This window comes from Falco peregrinus, chromosome 9 (genome assembly GCF_023634155.1).
Source record: "Falco peregrinus isolate bFalPer1 chromosome 9, bFalPer1.pri, whole genome shotgun sequence".
Taxonomy (NCBI): Eukaryota; Metazoa; Chordata; class Aves; order Falconiformes; family Falconidae; genus Falco; species Falco peregrinus.
The window spans coordinates 24,281,106-24,299,661 of NC_073729.1; the positions used below are offsets into that span (position 1 = coordinate 24,281,106).

General features: G+C 48.4%; 1 protein-coding gene across 6 annotated transcripts in view; it reads left to right on the forward strand.

Moving 5' to 3' along the window:
• The window catches only part of MYT1 (myelin transcription factor 1), a 62,367-nt gene that overhangs the window by 32,380 nt on the left and 11,431 nt on the right, over positions 1-18,556 (forward strand). For 3 of the 6 annotated variants that reach the window (XM_027790245.2, XM_055814578.1, XM_027790250.2), the window contains exons 5-16: positions 1,027-1,089; positions 1,850-2,097; positions 2,931-3,809; positions 4,435-4,569; positions 5,949-6,087; positions 7,708-7,821; positions 9,277-9,491; positions 12,119-12,324; positions 13,020-13,289; positions 14,063-14,217; positions 16,531-16,593; positions 16,810-16,878. In XM_027790245.2, the coding sequence (XP_027646046.1) occupies positions 1,027-1,089; positions 1,850-2,097; positions 2,931-3,809; positions 4,435-4,569; positions 5,949-6,087; positions 7,708-7,821; positions 9,277-9,491; positions 12,119-12,324; positions 13,020-13,289; positions 14,063-14,217; positions 16,531-16,593; positions 16,810-16,878 (2,556 nt within the window). The remainder of the gene's footprint in view (positions 1-1,026; positions 1,090-1,849; positions 2,098-2,930; positions 3,810-4,434; positions 4,570-5,948; positions 6,088-7,707; positions 7,822-9,276; positions 9,492-12,118; positions 12,325-13,019; positions 13,290-14,062; positions 14,218-16,530; positions 16,594-16,809; positions 16,879-18,556) is intronic. The other 3 variants (XM_055814580.1, XM_055814579.1, XM_055814582.1) reach the window with 3 other exon arrangements.

Genomic DNA, 18,556 nt, shown 5'->3' on the forward strand with positions numbered 1-18,556 from the left:
ACAGGCTGGCCAGATCCCCTCTGGGCTGGCGATGCCTTCTCCCTTTGCACTGTCATAAAGAGATTTCATTAGCGCTTCCAACTTCCCGGGCCGAGGGTGATACGGTGCTAAATGAGGTTATTAATCCTACACGACTCCAGAATTCCTCAGATGTCAGGCAAGTCACTTGGGCATCCTATAATCAATGCCATAATCTGGTTTTGCCAGAAAATGTTTGCTCTAATGCTTTTTATCTGGAGCCCTTATAGCTCCTGGAGCTGGGACTAATTACCCTGGCAGGGGAGGTGTGTGGCCCCGCGCTGAGGGATGCAGCAAGCAGGCTGCATCGCTGCAGTCTGTGGCAAAGGACTTTGAGCACTGCCCAGAGCTCCCTGGAAGTATTTAACTCATCCTCTTCTGTGGAGCACCCGGAACAAATGCAGGGATTTGGGAGATCTGGTCACCTAAATCCCACCTGTTCCCCCCAAAGAGGCTCTGAGGTGCTTTTGAGGATTTTTGTCCTGGTGATCTCCACCCAATGTGCTCTGGCTAATACCTCCTTGATCCACTCCCAGCCTGCTCTTTCCAAAAAAGCCATCCCTTTCTTACTGCAAGGAACCCCAGTTCCCTGAGAAGCCATCAAATAAGCGCAAAGCCCGTGTTTTCCTCCTGCACCAGAGGAAAACTGAAGAGTGGCAGTGGGGAGGCAGAGTGCAGTAGTTGCCTGCTTTTTAAAAGCTTGCTCTTACACATGCAAATCTTTAATTAAACATACTCATAAAACTATAATGAACCGTTCATCTAATTAAATGGGGTGAGTCATTTCATTAATTTTTAGCAAACTGCAAGGCTGCTCTCCTGCCCTCCTCACTTGGAATTCAAAGGGACAAGCTGAACCATTTGAGGGAAATTATCTTCCCTTTTGCGGTGTTTTTGTTCCTTTGGCACAGGACCTGTTTAACTGACCATAGTTTATACATTTCTAATTAAAAATAAATTCGCCAAATCCTATTGCTGTTCTTGATGGTTGCTTGTTTCCCTTTCAAGCTGTCCAACTCCAGGCTGTAATGGCTCAGGACACATCCGTGGAAAGTATGCAAGGCACAGAAGGTGAGGCTGGGTTGGAGGTTGTGGGAACGGAAAAATGCAAGCAAGAAACCCAAAAGACAGACGTTCACTGGAGAGAGGCTGGTTCAGAGCAGCAACCCAACCAAACCTAGCTACCAAAGAGCCAATTTCTGTCTCTCCATCGGTCCTTGAGGGATCCTAAAGGATCTGCTTCACCAGGCTGACGGTAGCCTTCCCGCAGATCCCAGACCAAGTGCGTAGGTGCCTGGGGTTGATGACCGGCAGAAATTTTGGTCTGCTCTGTGCCTCTGTGGGTAAGGAGAAGAAATGAGAGCACTCTGGCTGCCTTGGAGGCCATGGCAGCCTTAAGTGATGGTTTTCGTTACCCTATAATAGTGAGACTGGAAAAGTTGGTAGACGTGCCCCAGGGGATGGTACTGCGTCTCTTGCCTTGTTTCATGGTGGCACTGGTGGCCATCACCAACAGTGGTGCTGGGAGCTGCTGGTCCTGCTGCTCCCTGGCAGCAGCTGCCTGTGGGCCAGGGTGCTGGAGTGAGCCCAACATCCTTGCGCTGACTTCTGAGAAAAGTTGACATAGTTGCAGAAAGTTAAGGTCTGAGAGCAGATCTTCTGGCCACAAAGGGTTAAAACAGCTAGAATGCTGGGCTGCTGGATGATTTATTTGGTTTTTTTAGTATTTGTATATTTGTCCGACTCACCTTTGCCTAACGGGTTTGGATGCCGTAGCCATGCCTTTCTCACTCAGCAATGTCTCCTCTCTGCTCCTTGATCCCATCTGCAGTTTACAAAGCTGCCCTCTAGCAAAGAAGAGGAAACTTCAGGATGCGGAGACTGAACATCTGGTATCAAAGAGAAAATCCCATCCGCTCAAGCTGGCCTTGGATGAAGGCTACAATGTTGACAGTGACGGCAGCGAGGAGGCTGAGGCAAAGGAGGAGTCCGGCTCCGATGAGTCGGAAGGGATGCTGGAGGAGGACGAGGCGGAGGCGGTGGAGCAGGAGGAGACCCACAGCCCTGAGCCGGCAGAAGGTGCTTTATCATTATTGATTGCAGAGCTGTGTTCTGCAGATGAATAAAGGGCAGGGAGTGTTAATAACCAGGAGTTATAGCTCCTCTGAATTATGTACAGGATGGGTCCTTCAATTATTACATTCAGTGGAAGCACAATGGCAAAGCTCTGGTTAAGCAGAGAGAGGATGAACATAGATTGTCTCCAGTGTCTTAAAAATGAGAGCTTTTCCATCAGGGATGCTCCCTGGGGAAAGACCCATGGAAAGCACGGAGGAGCTCACTGCATGGCTCAGATGGCGGTGGGGAAGGCAGCCGCGGTCCCGCATCGGTGCCTCGAGGGGCTCAGCTGGTGTCCCCATGCAGGAGCTGTCCCTGTCTCTACCTGGAGGAGGTGGGTGTCCAGCCATGGTCCTGGCACTGTGCCGCCCCCCTGCTTTGGAAAGCCCGGTCTGGGGAGCACTGGGAGCAAGGGGGCCAGGTGGCTGCTGGCTGCGGGGGCTGGGAAGCCACACGCATCTTAGTCCCACCAAAACTTCCACGTGGAAATCCCCTTTCTACCTGTGATCCCCAAATGCAATAAATTAGCTGCTGCAGAGGTACAACAGCTAGGCTCTAGTTTCAATTAAGCTTAAGGAAGACAAAGAGATGTTTATGAGCTTAAATAATTACTTTATTTTCCTCTTTTTTTTCTTTACTTTTCCTCCTTTTTTTCTTTTCCTTTTTTCTTTTCCTTTTCCTTTTCTCCTTTCTTCCTTTTTTTTCTTTCTCCCCTTTTCTTTTTCCCCCTTTTCTTTCTTCTTCCCCTTTTCTTTCTTCTTCCCCTTTCTTTTCTTTCTCCTCCACCCCCCCAGAGAGAAGCCCAGCGAAATCGACGCATTATGGACAAAACACGGCAACAAGTATGTCTGGGCCCAGCAAGGCCAACTATAGCAGCTATCAAGAAATAATCGCCAACTCTCTCCTAAACCTAGGCCAAATAGCAGAGGAAACCCTCGCCATCGAAGGGCAGCTGCCTGAGGCTGAGCTGCAGGGCTCCAAGCCGCCATCCAATGTTGTGCACCTGGTCCATGAGGATGCGGGAGAGGAGTTAGTGGAGGAGGAGTGTGACAAGGAGATCATCATCCAGACGGAGGATGCGGAGGAGGTCATCGAGGTCACCAGCGAACGCAGCAGCGAGTTGTGTCCAGAGCACCGGGACGATGCGAACTGCGAGGAGTCCTGCAAACTGGAAAAGGCTGAAGCAGAAGAAGAGGAGGAGGAGGAGGAGGAGGAGGAGGATGAGGAGGATGAAGATGATGATGATGAGGAGGATGAAGATGAAGAGGAGGAAGAGGAAGAAGAAGAGGAGGATGAAGAGGAGGAGGAGATGGCTCCTGAAGTGATCTGTGAAGAAGCTCCTCACACTTCTCAGGACACCCAGAAAAGCCACTGTGAAGGGCAGTTCAGCCCAAAGCCCGAGTACTCGGTCATCGTGGAGGTCCGGTCAGATGACGACAAAGACGACGACGCCCGCTCCCAGAAATCGGCGGTGACCGATGAGTCAGAGATGTATGACATGATGACGAGGGGGAACCTGGGGCTGCTGGAACAAGCCATTGCGCTGAAAGCCGAGCAGGTGAAAATTGTGCGGGAGCCCAGCAGGCTGCCGGGAGAGCATGTAAAGCACTTCCAGGTGGACGAGAAGCAGAGCAAACCGCTGGACAGCATCCGAAAGAGCTACTATGGCAAAGGTATGGGGACAAACCTTCATGGGTCTTCTTCCTTCCTATCCCCAGTGAAATAGCTGAACTTGTCTGCACAGCACCCTTTGAAAACCAGGCTGCTGGGGGGGGTCACAGCCCACCCAGGGGATTTAGCCACAACTCCTCAGTACCCAGAGGGGTGGGGACATCTGAGGGTCAACAGAGAATGCACAAAATGATGGTGTCCTCTACATCTCAGCAGGGAAATTGCTTGACTAAATTGCCTGTTGGCCTTGAGACTCTCTGCCTGAGCAGCAGGGCTGGTTCAGAATCCGAGTGGGGTTTAAAGTAGTGGTAGGAGTCTGGCCACAGCAGCACGAGGGACACGGCAGAGTCCCCTGGGTGCTGAGCCCGGCTGCCTGCTCGGTCACTGTGAGTGGCTCCGTGCTCCTGGCTGGGTCAGTTACTCAAACTGCTCTGCTGATTTTAGTTTTTGAAACTTCCAGTGTTACAATTCCACCTTCAAGAAATAAAATCTCCAAAGCCAAAGGTTTCTCCCTGTTTAACTGGAAAAGCGGTAGGAAGCATCCTCAGCAATATTCCTCTCCTTTCCACCTTTTCCCCTCCAAATCTGGTAACCTGCTTCCCACCGTGCTTCTCCCACAATCCCTAGATCCCTCAAGACCCGAGAAGCGAGAAATCAAATGTCCGACTCCTGGCTGTGACGGGACCGGCCATGTCACGGGACTCTACCCTCACCACCGCAGCCTCTCCGGTTGTCCGCACAAAGACAGGATCCCTCCCGAGAGTGAGTACACGGTGGGATAATGAGGGTTGTTTAAACCGGTCTGAAGCCTGATTTCCTAGGGAGAATTTCACACCTGGTGGGCAGAGCTGTCTCAAGGCCAGTGGGCACTCCAGATAGTCCCAAATGATGGGAATATTATGACTGAGTCCCTAGCATGAGCCTAATGTTAATCCTTGGGCCATGCCAGAGTTTCTGGCGTGGGATGATCCTTTTCCAAGTTGTTCTGGGATGCTTCTATCCACCAAAGTGTTATTGCTCTTCATGGGAAACACTATGGAATTTACTAGGAAGTCCTACCCTTCTTAAAGATTTTTAGCACCATCCTGTGGAGAATGAGGTCCCTTCCCTGAGAATTAAAGAAGTGCTTTAAAAATCACTGCCTGCCTCCAGGGGTGTGTTAAGCAGTTCCCATCTTTACACTGAATGTCTTGCGTTTTTCCTTATTTGGGATATCATGTTGGGAAGAAGGGGAAAACGTTCTTTCTTGCTGTTTAAATGTGCTGGAAGTGTTGCCGGGTGGCAAAGGCGAGGAGTCGTTCAGGATGCGCAGGATAGCTGAGTCTCCTCCTATGCTCTCCTCACTGTAAAACTCGCAAGGTGCTGTACTGAGATTCATCTAGCCCACAGAAAATATTTATCATCATCATAACAGATTTATATATCTATATGCATAGAGAGATACTTCATTTCTACCTCTCTACCAGCATCCTAAATAGCTTTCCCTCTACATATATATATAAATCAATGTTGTATGTTTACTATAATGGCATAACAGAGGAAAAAAAAAAATTAGGAGCCCTTCCTTATCGGTAATTTCAAAGGTTGCAGACCTGCCATAAACACAGCAAGAAACAAGGAGAAAGTGCAGTTATCGTCACACAAGCTTGAATGCAAGAAAAAAATATTAATAAATAACTAACATAAGCTGTGTGCTTTAGAAAAGCTCGCAAATCAAATTATTTTCCTTACTTTTAAGGTCAGCGCTGCAGGAAGCAATAATCCTGAAGATTAAATTTTTTTTAAAAAAAAAAAAGACAAAAAAGAAAAATCAAACAAAGACTAGTCCTAAGGATAAAAGCAGAGATACAACTTCAATCACTTAAAACTACCTGAAATGGGGAGACCTGGCTCCAAAACAGTGGTGGGTGGGAGGGGCTGGATGGGGGAAGCTGGACTGCAATCAGCAAACGAGAAGAAAGCCCAAGCTGTGTGCACAGATGCTAATCTAGTGCTGACCTGAGCACTGCTGCCTTGTAAATCTTTTTTCTCTACTCAGACAAATTCTAATTACAGCATTTCACGTCCCCTGATTTCTAGGAAACCAGCGTACAAACCTTGATGATTTTGTCTTTTTTCTTTTTTCTCTGATTTTTATCAAGTTGTTTTTGCTTCCCTTCCCCTCTCCCCTTGCCCTTCTTGCTCCGAAGTCTTGGCGATGCACGAGAACGTGTTGAAATGCCCCACGCCAGGCTGCACAGGACAGGGTCACGTCAACAGCAACCGCAACACGCACAGGAGGTACCAGCTTTGACTGCTTCTCCATCACAGCCAGGGCAAAGGTGGCCAGCAGGGCGACCATCCCCACAAGACTTGGCTTTACTTTTGCACTGAGGGATGGTGCAACTAAGATGGGTGAAGCAGGGATAACCCTAAGAGAAAGAATAATTTGGGAAAGCAAGATGGGGCAGTGACTTCTGGCTGGGAATAGAGCAGAGCAATGTTTCCAGGCTTGCAGGTGGGACTGTGGAGGGCTTGATGCAGGTGGGGTTCCTGAAAGAGGCATTTGGCATTGGGGAAGCAGAGGGTGCCCAGTGAGGCTGCCTGGAGGGTGATGTTTGTGTTTGGTGGTGGAGCACTGTGCATGATTTCTAGGGATTTCCACAATATTTAGGTCAAAATGCTTGACGAACTGGGAAATTAGGTCCTCTTGCTGTAGGACCTCAGGCCAGATGTGGTCAGGAGGGGACAGGGTTCAGTTTGGGACCTGTATCCCGTGCTCTGGCTTTGGTTAAACACGAGCAATTTTACAAATGGGAAGACTGCAAGTGGAGGGGATGATGCACTTAAAAGCTAGAAACCTTCCAAAAAGCCAGGGTAGCTTTTGCTACAGGGATGCGCTCATGAATTTATGATTTACCATTTGTTGCTCTTGAGCTTAATTGGCAGAGAGTGATGTCCCTGTGAGTGTCAGTGCGCTTGCAGGTGTGAGGTGAGTTTGTGTTGTTACTTGTTCAGCCATGGAGGAAGGTGGTGGGTGCTTCATCATAGCTGCTAGAGGAATATTAGGGAAATCTGCTTGGTTAATTAAGAAGTTCAGTTTGGTGCAGGCAGCAAGCAATTGCAATGAGACTGAACCACCCGCTGGTGTTAGGGGTTACGGAGCGAACTTTGGGCTGAGACCCAGTGGGGTCGGAGCCCTGAATTGCACATGGGGCTGGGCTGGGGTTCCCTCCATGCTGGCTGTTCCAGCGATGAAGCTGCCTGTGATGGCTTGGGGTAGGCTGGGAGCATGCGGGTTCTGCTTGCGAGGGATTTTTACCTTCCCTGAGCAATCGCAGTAAGATCCAAGCTGTCCCGGAGAGGCAGAGCCAGGCTGATGCACAGGGCATGTGTGAGCAAAAGCCATTACAGCCCTCGACCTTCCCCAGGCACCGGCGCGCTGGCAGCCGTGCACATCAGAAGTGCAAATGCTTCCCTGCAAGTGCCCTTCAGAAGGCTCCCTTCAAATGGCCCCTGCAAAAGATCCATATAAATACAAATCAGAAATGCCATTTAACTGCTAAAACCACTCAAAGGCACCAGCCCGTCCCCTTCTACCCCTGCTGTGCTCAAGCAGGGGGAGCTACGTCCCTGACCCACCGCTGGGCCCTGGGGATGTTCCGGGGCTCATTCCAGAGAAGTCTGGCACTTGGTGTTTGGCTGCTTTGCCACTTGCCAAGACTAAGAGTAAGCTAGGATAATGGTAATGAAAAAACCCTTTAAATGCAAGCACTGTTCGCATGGGCTCAGTGCAGCTCTGGGACCCTGAAATGAATTTTTTACACTCATCCCTCATGCTTGCTTTCCTTCTCTCTTTTTTTTTTCTCCTTCTTAAAAAAAAAACCAAACCGCAAAACAAAACAAAAAAAATTTCCACAGTTTATCTGGGTGCCCCATTGCTGCTGCTGAAAAATTAGCCAAATCGCATGAAAAGCAACAAACCCAGTCTGGTGATCCTTCGAAGACCAGCTCCAATTCTGACCGGATACTCAGGTAAATGGGACCACAAAGCGCAGCGCCGCGTAACCAGGCTGCCCCAGCCCTCCCCGTCATGCCATGCTCGCAAGAGCAGCCGTCACGGCTCCCTCCGGCTGTATCTTGATACTGCTGAGTCCTGTTATTATGATCATAGGTCTCGCCAAGGTGGGGAGATATTTAATTGATGATCCCAGGGAGGGCATTGAGGACAATGAATTGCTTCTGTAGCATCAATTAATGCTGAGGCTACAGGCCAAAGGGTTTTACCAGTGCAGCAGAAGGCATTTGTGCCGATTGCTCTGCAATGCAAACTGCCAGAGAATGATGGCTATTATATTAGCATTATAAGTAGGGTGGGCTCGGGGAGGGGGAGGTGGAGATTTAGGCTGCGTATAAATCACTCGATGGCAGTTTCGCCTGAAGTCCACCCACTTTTCATCCCTAGCCTGCACAGTTCGGAGGAGAGAAACCTGCCACTCATTTCCAAACCAGTCGCATTTATTTTGTTCTTTCACCCATCTCTATCTTCCCGGGAGAAAGGGCTGTCTCACGTTAAGGGTGTTCCTGATAGATGCTGGCTTCCGTAGCTGATGTGATTCATGAGGCTACAGATGGATTGTAATATGGTTAGTTATTTTGCGACGAGAGTGGGATAAAATCCGCAGTAGGAGCCTTGAGCAGCACTCCCACAAAGGCATCAAGGTCTGATTAATTTATTTATTTGCTCCCCAGGACTGCTGTGCACCCTGGTGTGCCAGCACTCGGTGCTTTGGAAAGGCCATTCAGGGCAATTATTTATTTATTTGCAGCAGAGCCCGTGCCGGGAGCAGAGTGCTCTGAGCACATCATGAGGACAGTCCATGCTCCAAGGAGCTCCCGCTCCGAGGACTGGCTGGTGGAAAGAGGTCACGGGAAGGAGAATAACAATAGGCCATTTATATACAATTTCTGTGCAAGTCAAATTGATTCATGATAAGCAGCCCAGCAGAAGCGGGTCTTCCAGAGGGGCTCTGCAGGCAGGGGAGAGGCCCTGTGCCTTTGCAATTAACCTGCAGTGGGGAGCAGAGCAAAACTGGGGTCTTCATGGCCTTGGGTTCCATCCTGTGTCATAGGTCCCGTAAGCGGTCGTGCCCAAGTTTCTACAGCTTTTGGAAAATGCTACCATGCCATGGCAGCCTGCAAGAATATTGTTTTGGATGAAAGGGACACCTCGGTGTTTTGCTTAAAAAGAGAAAAAAAAAAAAAAAGAAAAATATAAAGGGGGAAATATAAAAAAAGTAATCAAAGAGACCCAAACCAGATTCAGACTTGCTGAGGGAGAACCAAAGGGCTGTCGCTGCATCTGCTTCTTCAGTAACCCCTCAGGGACAAGGCACAGCTAGCTATGCATCCCCATTGCGTCTGGTCCCCTCCCAACAGCCATCTTGTCAAGGAAAAGAGAGTCACTGTTGTTTGTTGTTTCATCCTCAGGCCTATGTGCTTTGTGAAGCAACTGGAGATCCCTCAGTACGGAAGCTACCGGCCCAACATGGTCCCAGCAACCCCCCGGGCCAACCTGGCCAAGGAGCTGGAGAAGTACTCCAAGGTCACCTTCGATTATGCAAGTTTTGATGCTCAGGTTTTTGGCAAACGCATGCTTGCCCCAAAGATTCAGACTAGCGAAACCTCACCTAAAGCCTTTAAATGTAAGTTGGGAGCAGGGATGGGCTGGGTTTTGCATTTTCTGCCTTTCTCAGCATGCCGCGAGGTTCTTGGGATCATGGCTTTGGGGTGATGGGAGAGTCTTGGGTCTGAGCTGCTGGATCCCTCCTGCTGCTGTGAAGCTAGTGGAGAAATGGGGATGGGGAGGCTGAGATGGGTCCCAAGGTGTGCACCTTTGATGGAGAGAGGAGCCCATGGCTGCCAGTAAAGCTTTGCTTGGGGAAGAGTCCCTTCAGCTTTGGGAAGAATTGCATTGAGTGGTGGGAACGTTAATCTGAGTGATGTCTCTAGGTGGGATAAGTTACACAGTTGTCCTCAGTCGGTCCCCATTGCTTTGCAGTTCATATCTATTGATCTGTCTTTCCTCATCTAGCTAAATGGATTACAGTTTTCTTCTCTTCCATCTTATATATGATCCACTCTGCCCATTTGTCTTCTCTGTCGTGCTCTGCTCTCCAGCTCTACTACCTATCGATCACCCACCTCCTATCTCCCAGCTCTTTCCTATTGTAGCCACCCACCTCTGTTCTGTACCGAGGACCGAGCGCTGGCTACAACACTGTGCGATGGAAGTGTGGGTGAAAATGAAATGGCTAAATAAACCCTCAGGGGCTGGGCTGTCAAAAGCAGGAGGGAAGATGCATGGAGAGACAGCCTGCTGCGAGCCGATGTGAAACCTCCCCTTCCTTTTGACACCAAACATGCACCTGAAGACATCTTTTTGAGGAGGAAAAAAAAAAAAAAAAAAAAAGATTTAGAAGCCCAGTTTGCAGAAGTCAGCGGCCTCAAGAGGGTTTTCTGTCTGGCTAATCCCACTTCCACAATCCTGTTTAATCCTGATGCAGCTGCTCTCTAAAAAGTGCTCGTACTTGAAAGCATCCCGGTTGTGGCACTACAATGGAAGCGCCCTTTATTACAGTACTAAATCTGTAAAGGATCAGACAATGAAATTGGATGGAGGCCAGAGAGCACAACTGCCACTGTCATCCTGGGTTAGGGCTGATGGAAAAGTAATTTGTTTCCCAGCACAAGTGATTCTCTTGCTGAATAGATTGTGTTATTTGCAATATTAGCAAAGAATTTTCAGGGTAATTGTACTGACAAAAATAATTCCAGCAGACCCACTAGGATAATCCTTTCTATTTTTTCTCATCACTTATTTTACTAATTTGCTGATTGCGAGTCTATTAGTGGTAGAAATACTTATGAAATGGAAAAGCATTGCTGAGCCTACGGTGTGAAATTGCAATTGGCATCTCACGATCCTGGATATTGTCAGGTTGGGCTGGCGAATACCCGCACCCCACCGCAAAGACATGGATTAAACTGGACTCGAAAACAGGCAGCCATACACAAGAATAACCATTTGGGCAAACCTCCAATGAGTTAATCAAAGCGACAAGATGAATATGATTGCCAATCATAGCAGGGAAATCTGTTCCTTTCACTGAGAACTTATTTTAAAGAGATCTTCATCCAGAGGGATTTATATTCCCCTGCATGTGTGTGTATAACTCCCATTAATGTCAATATGCATTATATACGCACACAACGAGGAAGAAAGCAGTCCTTGGGAAGATTAGCATTTTATAGTGTCTTATATTATGAGTTTGTAATGGGAATAATGAAATCGCTTTGCTCTGTAGGCACATCAACCAAGGTTGTCTTGCTGCTTTGCCATCGTCAGGACAAAGCTTAGGAGTCTTCCCTGCGTGAGACTCCTACTGAAGTGGGAGGGATGTTTTCCCTTGAAAAGGGCATAGTGGAATGAATTAAGAATTTGAAGATTTTGCTAATTGATTCAGAATGCAATCCCATGGTTGTTGCAAATCCTGATCCCCTGTTTGCACTCACTGAAACTACTGACTTCAGAGGGACTCTCTGTGGGTCAAGGACCTAACCAGGACCAGGTTTAAGATTAGGGCAAGTTTTATTGTGGGCTAACACTGGGAAATACTGGCTTTTGTTTCATAGGGTGTGAAGAGAAAACGTATCTCTCGGATTGCGCTGCCACGTGCTGTAGCATACAGTAACAGTGCAGCATCGTGGCCACATGTGGCTGTGTAATAAATCCTGTTATTCAGGCATATTAAAATGATATGTCAGCTGTCAGAAAATCCATATTTCACTGGTGTCATCGTTGGAATCTTGTATTTCATGGCCATGGTTTTGCTATTAATGTAATTTTTTAAATTGTAAGTTTTCAAATGTGCTACAAGAAATGTGCCTGTAAGCCAGCTCTGCAGATAAATTATGAACATACAGAGAACCATAAAAAAAAAAAGAGCCAGGAAGCTTCTCTAAGCTTTCGCTTTTATCCGCTTCCAGTGAGGAGTAGCTTTAATGAAGAAAAGCACTTGTGTTTGGGGGACTTGATAGCAGAGTCAGTTAATGAATTAAGTTTTTGCACCGAGAGACCATTGCACAAGCCGCAGCCAGCACCGCTCTGGTCGCACATCCCAGGCAACAAAACAGCCGGTGGGTCAGTAATAACCCCAGGCTGTCACTGGAACCACTAATACATTGGCTGTGTCAGACTGACTTAACCTCTCACCGCTGCCCGTGCCAGTTATACATTAGCCTTGTGTTGTTCCTTCTCTTTTTATTCCAGCCAAACCTTTTCCAAAGGCCTCTTCCCCCAGCCACAGCCCCTCCAGCAGTTACGTGAAGAGCACTTCATCTTCCTCCACAGGCTTCGACTACTCCCACGACGCTGAGGCTGCGCACATGGCTGCCACTGCCATCCTCAACCTCTCCACCCGCTGCTGGGAAATGCCGGAGAATCTCAGCACCAAGCAGCAAGAGGCCCCCGGCAAGGTGAGTCGAGCGTGCCCGGGGACCACTGTGCCAGCACACAGCGGAGTGGGGTGAAACATGAAGTCTGGGGTGGGAGAAATACCTTTTTCTACTCGTTCTTATTTTAATTTTTAAATGTAGAGGGAATGCAGAGACTTGGTGCGTATCACCCTTTCGGTCCCTGCTTTGGGTGATGCAGTTTGGAGGCAGTAATCTTGGCTCTTACTGTGTTATGGAGATGCATTGTGGTTCAAATTACCTATCTGAGACATGCGTCGTTCCCAAGCAGAGTCTCAGAGCTGGTTTCAGTTGCTCACTGGGCTGTATCTGATGCCATTTGAGATTCCCCAGTTGCATCCAGGCTGACCTCCAGCTATTTTTCAGAAGAACACAGGTTTCCCAGCAGTCCCATGTTGCACCCTCAGCCTTGGGCAGATCTTAGATGCCCTGGGGCATCTTAAATGGCCCTGAGGCCTGTGTTCAAGCAACAGAGACAAAGCGCCACGTTGCTGGTAGTAGGAGGCTGCATTTGCATTGCACGTTTCGGAAATATTTATGAAAGAGCATCCCTTTTCATTCAGTCCCTTGTAACTGACTGTGGAGAGGATGGGATGTGAATAGCTTGTCCCCCTGCATTGCAAGAGGCAAATGGGGGCAAGATCCCCGTAGGGAATCGCTGGCAGCTGCTAACATTGGGCATGTTTCCAACCTTTCAGTCCATGGACATCGAGGTGGATGAAAATGGGACTCTGGACTTGAGTATGAACAAGCACCGCAAACGGGAGAGCACCTTCCCCAGCAGCAGCAGCTGCAGCAGTAGTCCCAGCATGAAGTCTCCAGATATGTCCCAGCGCCAAAACAGCACCAGTGCCACAAGCAGCACCATGACCTCCCCGCAGTCCAGCCAGACCTCCCGCCAGGATGAATGGGATGGGCCCATTGACTACACTAAACCAAACCGTCAGCGGGAAGAGGAGCCAGAAGAGGTGAGTGGTGGCTCTTCATGCTTGAATAACACCTCATGGGGGACTGAATGCCATGTTTGCTTGCCCAGTTGTCCTATTTCCCCCCAGGACCCCTAGTTTGTCCTTTGAGCCTAGGAGAGAAATATTATTAGCTTTGTCAGAGCTATCAGGAGTCAGCTGTGGACCATCAGGCAGGAGGCAGATGCTCTTGGATCTGCTGGGGTGCTCCTGCAAAGGAGGAGCCCTCAGCTTGTGTTGTTCTGGGTCTGCACTACTTTCTTCGTTGTAAATCCTTTCAGCTCATTCGCACCAGTGGTGCTCCTGGTGACATTCCTCAGGACGATTTATGTCTGCCATGAGCAGCTATGGCCCTGCATGCTGCTGACATTAATCCTGCAGGTGGGGGAATCATCCATTACCTCCAGCTGGGGGGAGCGTCCCAGCCCTGGAAGCAGCACACTGCCCATTGGGAGGCAGGTGCTGCTGAGGATGAGTATGGCGAGATTGCACTGACCTTCATGCCTTGAAGACCTTGGGAGACCCAGGTGTAAATCCCTGTACAGACGTGTTTTACACATTTCCCCTGTAAAAAGGCAAAATTAAAGAGATTGTATTTCTGAGGTTTTTCCAATTACTATCAGATCTCTGGGTATGGAAAGGCACTTGCAGAGGGCTCGGGAGTGTTGGCAGTGCTGCACTAACTCTGAGCTGGGCTGAAGCTGGGATCCTTTCCTATCACAGCTCAACAGCAACAACCACCACTACAACCACTTTTCCTGGCTGTTTTCTTGCAGTCAGAGCCTGCTGCCCACTCTTTTGCCTCTTCTGAAGCTGATGAGCAAGAAGTGTCGGAGGAAAACTTTGAAGAACGAAAATACCCAGGGGAAGTTACTTTAACCAACTTCAAGCTTAAATTCCTCTCCAAGGACATCAAGAAAGAGCTGCTCACGTAAGTCCTGCCTTCTTGTCTCTTCTTCCAAAATGTATAAAATATGTACCCAGCACAACCAGGCTGGTAGGAGACAAACTTTGTTAGCAAATACATTTTAAAAATTAGAAGTGTAGTTCCCTTTCTTACTGTGATTGGTTTTACCTCATCTAAGCAGTTCAAATGAAAGCTCAAAGAGAAACCCTCCCTTCATACAGCTGCTGATCGAGGCAAAATATGTTCCCATATGTCCTTGAAACTGTGCAGTGATGAAGGGAACTTTCTGAGGAGCTTGGATTCATGGATGGGGCTGTGGAAACCTCCTTGCAGGGCCCATTTTCCCTAGTATTGTCCTGCAAGAGTGTTTCTGGTGCAGTGATGGAGCCTGCCCAATCTCCTGCCCCCTTGTTTTGGGACACTGGGTGATGCTGTGGAGCCAAGAGCACCCAGTGGGTCTCAATATCTTCTTGATGGGGGTGCTGAACCACAAGATGCCTCACTGGGAGGACAGGACTTGGCTGCTTAATGTAGAGCAATGGGTCCCATCACCATGATAGTGCAGGGCCACAAAATGTGAGCTAGGGCTGCAGCAAGGTTGTCACGCTGCATCTCACACGGGAGAGAGATCCTAACCCAGCTCATGTCTGTGTATCCGTGGCATTGGGTGGGTGGGTCTGTTCTGCTAGATGGAGTGCTGCTCTGCATCCACACGGGTCACCAAACCGATGGTTAATGTTTAGTCAGACCCAAACACTGCTGCTTGGAGCTGGCTCTGATCTAATGGCATGTTGGGATCAGTCTGGAGATTGTGATGGGGACATACCCCCTCCCGGGCATCCCAGCAGATCTGCTGTTCTTGGCTTCTTCCCTGTGCTTCTGACCTTCTTATGTGGTACACAGGGAAGAGTCAGCAAGCATCATTTTGCTGACCTTAGACAACGTAGCTCATGATTTGGCTATGCAAGCAGGAGGCTGAGGGAGCAGACAGGCAGGGAGATCTGTGGGGGCAGAGCGGCAGCAGCATCTTCCCTGAATGAGCAAAGCACAGACCAGCTGCGCTGTGCAAATCTCTAAAGGCTTTTTTCAAACCCAGCAGCTATGTGCACAGCAATTTCTGAGGTAGAGCCCTAAAGTCCTCCTGTGCTTTGATTGTATTATGAGGGTAGAGATATTTCCTAAATGGAAAGAGTTCTCAAATAAATAAATGGTGTTGAGGGCAGCACTGAGCCTTCTCTCCTTATTTAGCAATGCTGTTCCTTTCTGGTCCCAGGGCTGTAATGAATTAGCTGTTGTTAACTCAGGATCAGACTTGTCTGCTGTGTCTGTCTGGTGCTCCATGTCTGGGTATAGATCTTGGGCCATCCCCTGGCACTGATGGCTGTCGCTGTGAAGATGCTCCTCACTTCAACCTTCTCGTCCCCCTCCTGCTGGTGCAGGAGTGGGTACCACATAGCAATACATCACTGCTGCTTGAGCATCTTCATATCACTGCTGGCTCTAGGGCTCACTGTGTTTGTTGTGAGTGTTGCGGCTGCAAAAAGGACTCAAGGGTGAGCAGGGAATAGGCACACCTCCAAGCCTCAGCCTGCTGGGCCAAGCTCTCCCAGGATATCCCTGCACGTCCCGGGACATCCCTGCTCTCTGGCATCCCCCTGGCCTCAGGCAGGCAGGGCACAACTGTGCCAGAGCCTCACTGCTCATGCACAAATGGGATTTTATTCCCTGGATGCTGAGAAGGGATGGCACCTTCTCCCATCACCCACACAGGTGCAGCTCACGGGGGAGGCAGCAGAGCAGGCAGGTGGGAAGCGCAGCCCGGTGGAGGCAGCAGGCGGGATGCGGCAGCTTCTGCCTGCCCTCAGTTTAGAATCCCCCAGGCACGGGAGTCAGAAGTTACTTTCATTCCCTTTCTGGAGTGAGCAGTGTTTTCAAGCTTTTCTTTGCAACTGTAAGGGCTGGGGGGAAAAAAATGTTTCAGAAAGCTGAAATCTGATGCTTTCAGGCAATAAGCTGATTCCCACACCCAGAGCTTCAGTATTGCAAAAACCATCCACTGAGCAAAGCAAGCAACTATGTATCTTGAACACTTTCTCACGTTTGCCACAAATTCTTTCAATTTTTTCAAATTTCTTTCAGGATCCTTGGGATCTTTTGGGATCAAAAAAGGGAGGAAGGGGAGCTGAAAGGGAAACAGCTGGTTTATTTGTACGCAAACATATAAACACATGCCAAGGTCCGATGGAAGGGGGGCTCAGCTGGCTTTGCAGATCCGTGGCTCTCGGGTGAATCCATTCCTTTCCAGCACTTACACTCGTTGTTGTTGTTGTTGCCCAGTTGCCCAACTCCAGGCTGTGATGGCAGCGGACACATAACAGGAAACTATGCCTCTCACCGCAGGTGAGTTGACCTTTTTTTCATGGTTTGGACTCTAAAGGCAACTTTTTTTTTTCCTTTTGGTATATTTTTTGACCATGTGGATAGTTTGGTTCTGTTTCTTCCCCACCTTCTGTTGCCCCTTTCCCTCCCAACACCCCGGTCCGTTTTCTTTTTCCTTTTTTCCTTTTTTTTTTTTTTTTTTTTGCTTATCCAGATATTCCATCTCTTCTCTTTCAGCCTTTCTGGTTGTCCTCTTGCTGACAAGAGCCTCAGAAACCTCATGGCTGCCCACTCTGCTGACCTCAAGTATGTTTGCGCTCAACTTGGAACTCCTTTTTTTCTTTATTTCCACCCTTTTTTCTCTCTTCCCCCTCCCCCCCCTCCTTTTGCTCTGCTTTTGCTTTTCCATCCCCTCCCTTCTCCTTTCAAAGAGCTGCTCAAATACCACCTGCAAGGAGCTCTGGTGGAGTCCAGCCTCCAGCTGCTGCATTGAGAAGAGGCAATGGCATGGAGGAAAGATAATTTTGGGGAGGGGGGACCATGGCAGTGTTCAGAAATAACCTGGACCCTTGGCAGGTTTCCTTTGGGCACTGTAGACAAATGATATTTTCTTTTTCATTTGGTGTCTTTTCCCAAGCTCTTGTTCCCTTGTTTGTGCCATAACCATTTTCATTCAACATTTTTGTACGTCTCTCAAATAATCCAAAGCCTAGATAAAGGCACATGCTTTATTTTTGGGTAGAGACACAGCTGGGAAAATACTGCCAGGACATAGCAAAGCCAACTCTTTTGGACAACCTGGGATGCTAATTTTATGCTAAATTTTAGGGGCCATTGGGATATAGTGACAGAGGTTTCTGTTCATTTCCATGAGAGTTTGATTTGTGAGGGGATGAAAGAAGGAGCAAGCAAATACTTGGTGAGGCCGGATCCTGAGCCAGTGGCAAAGGGCTCACCGGCACCCGAATTTCTGTTCCCATTTCTGCTCCTGAAAGGAGGAACCTGTTTTTGACATTTTCATTCCAATATCTTCCTCTGAATCCTGTTTTCAGTTTTGCTACTGACTTCCCAAACCTCCTCATTTTCAGTAGGAGCTTATTCTTCACAAGAGGGTTTCCCAAATGCTGTCTTTGGTTGCCTCCCATAAAGAAAGGTTTAATCAAAAATGTATTTAAAGTAGATGGAGACACTGGGGGCACCCCAACCCTCCTCCACCCAACCTGCATCACTGGGGGCAAGCTAATTGTGAATTTTTTTTCGACATCTGTTCCACGGAGCCAGCCTACCTTCAGAGACCGATTCTCCTCTGAGCTCCCTGTTTTGCTGAATCCAGTTTCAGGATTATTTAGAAACTGAGATATTCATAACTATAATTGAGGAGCCTCTACTGAGAATAAAACCTTATGGAGGACTTCACATTGCACAGGCTCATCACAAAAAGAAAAAAATATATAATGCCCTGTGTCCTGTATGCAATCAGTGATGTCTGGAGCCATAGCAGAGTCAGGTGGGAGCCTCTCTGCTCAATAAGGTGGTGGGTAATGTCCTAAATCCCTTTTTGGTGGGTGACCTGGAGGGCAGTGTGGGTCTAGAACTGCTCCACACTCCACCACTGATGTGGGTGCTAGAGCCAGGAAAAATGTTGATTAACCTCCTGCTCCTTATCACAGAGGTGGAAAAAGTAGCTGGATTAGTTGATATTAATAGAATATGCTAGTGGATGGAAAGGACTCGCATGATTAGCACTAAGTACGCTTAATCGTGCATTATAGACGATATACATTTTGAAAGAACCTCTTAAGAGAGCTTTGCTGAACTGGTGTTTCTCCAACAGCCTTAAAGAATAGCCAAGTGATCAGGCAATTAGTGTTAAAGATATTAAAAGCTCTCAGGAACAGTGCCTGTTTCCAGTAAGGGCTGGAGAAAACGCAAATGGTGTTGTCCCCGAGAGCGAGCATCATGCCGAGCCTCGCTGTGCTGCATA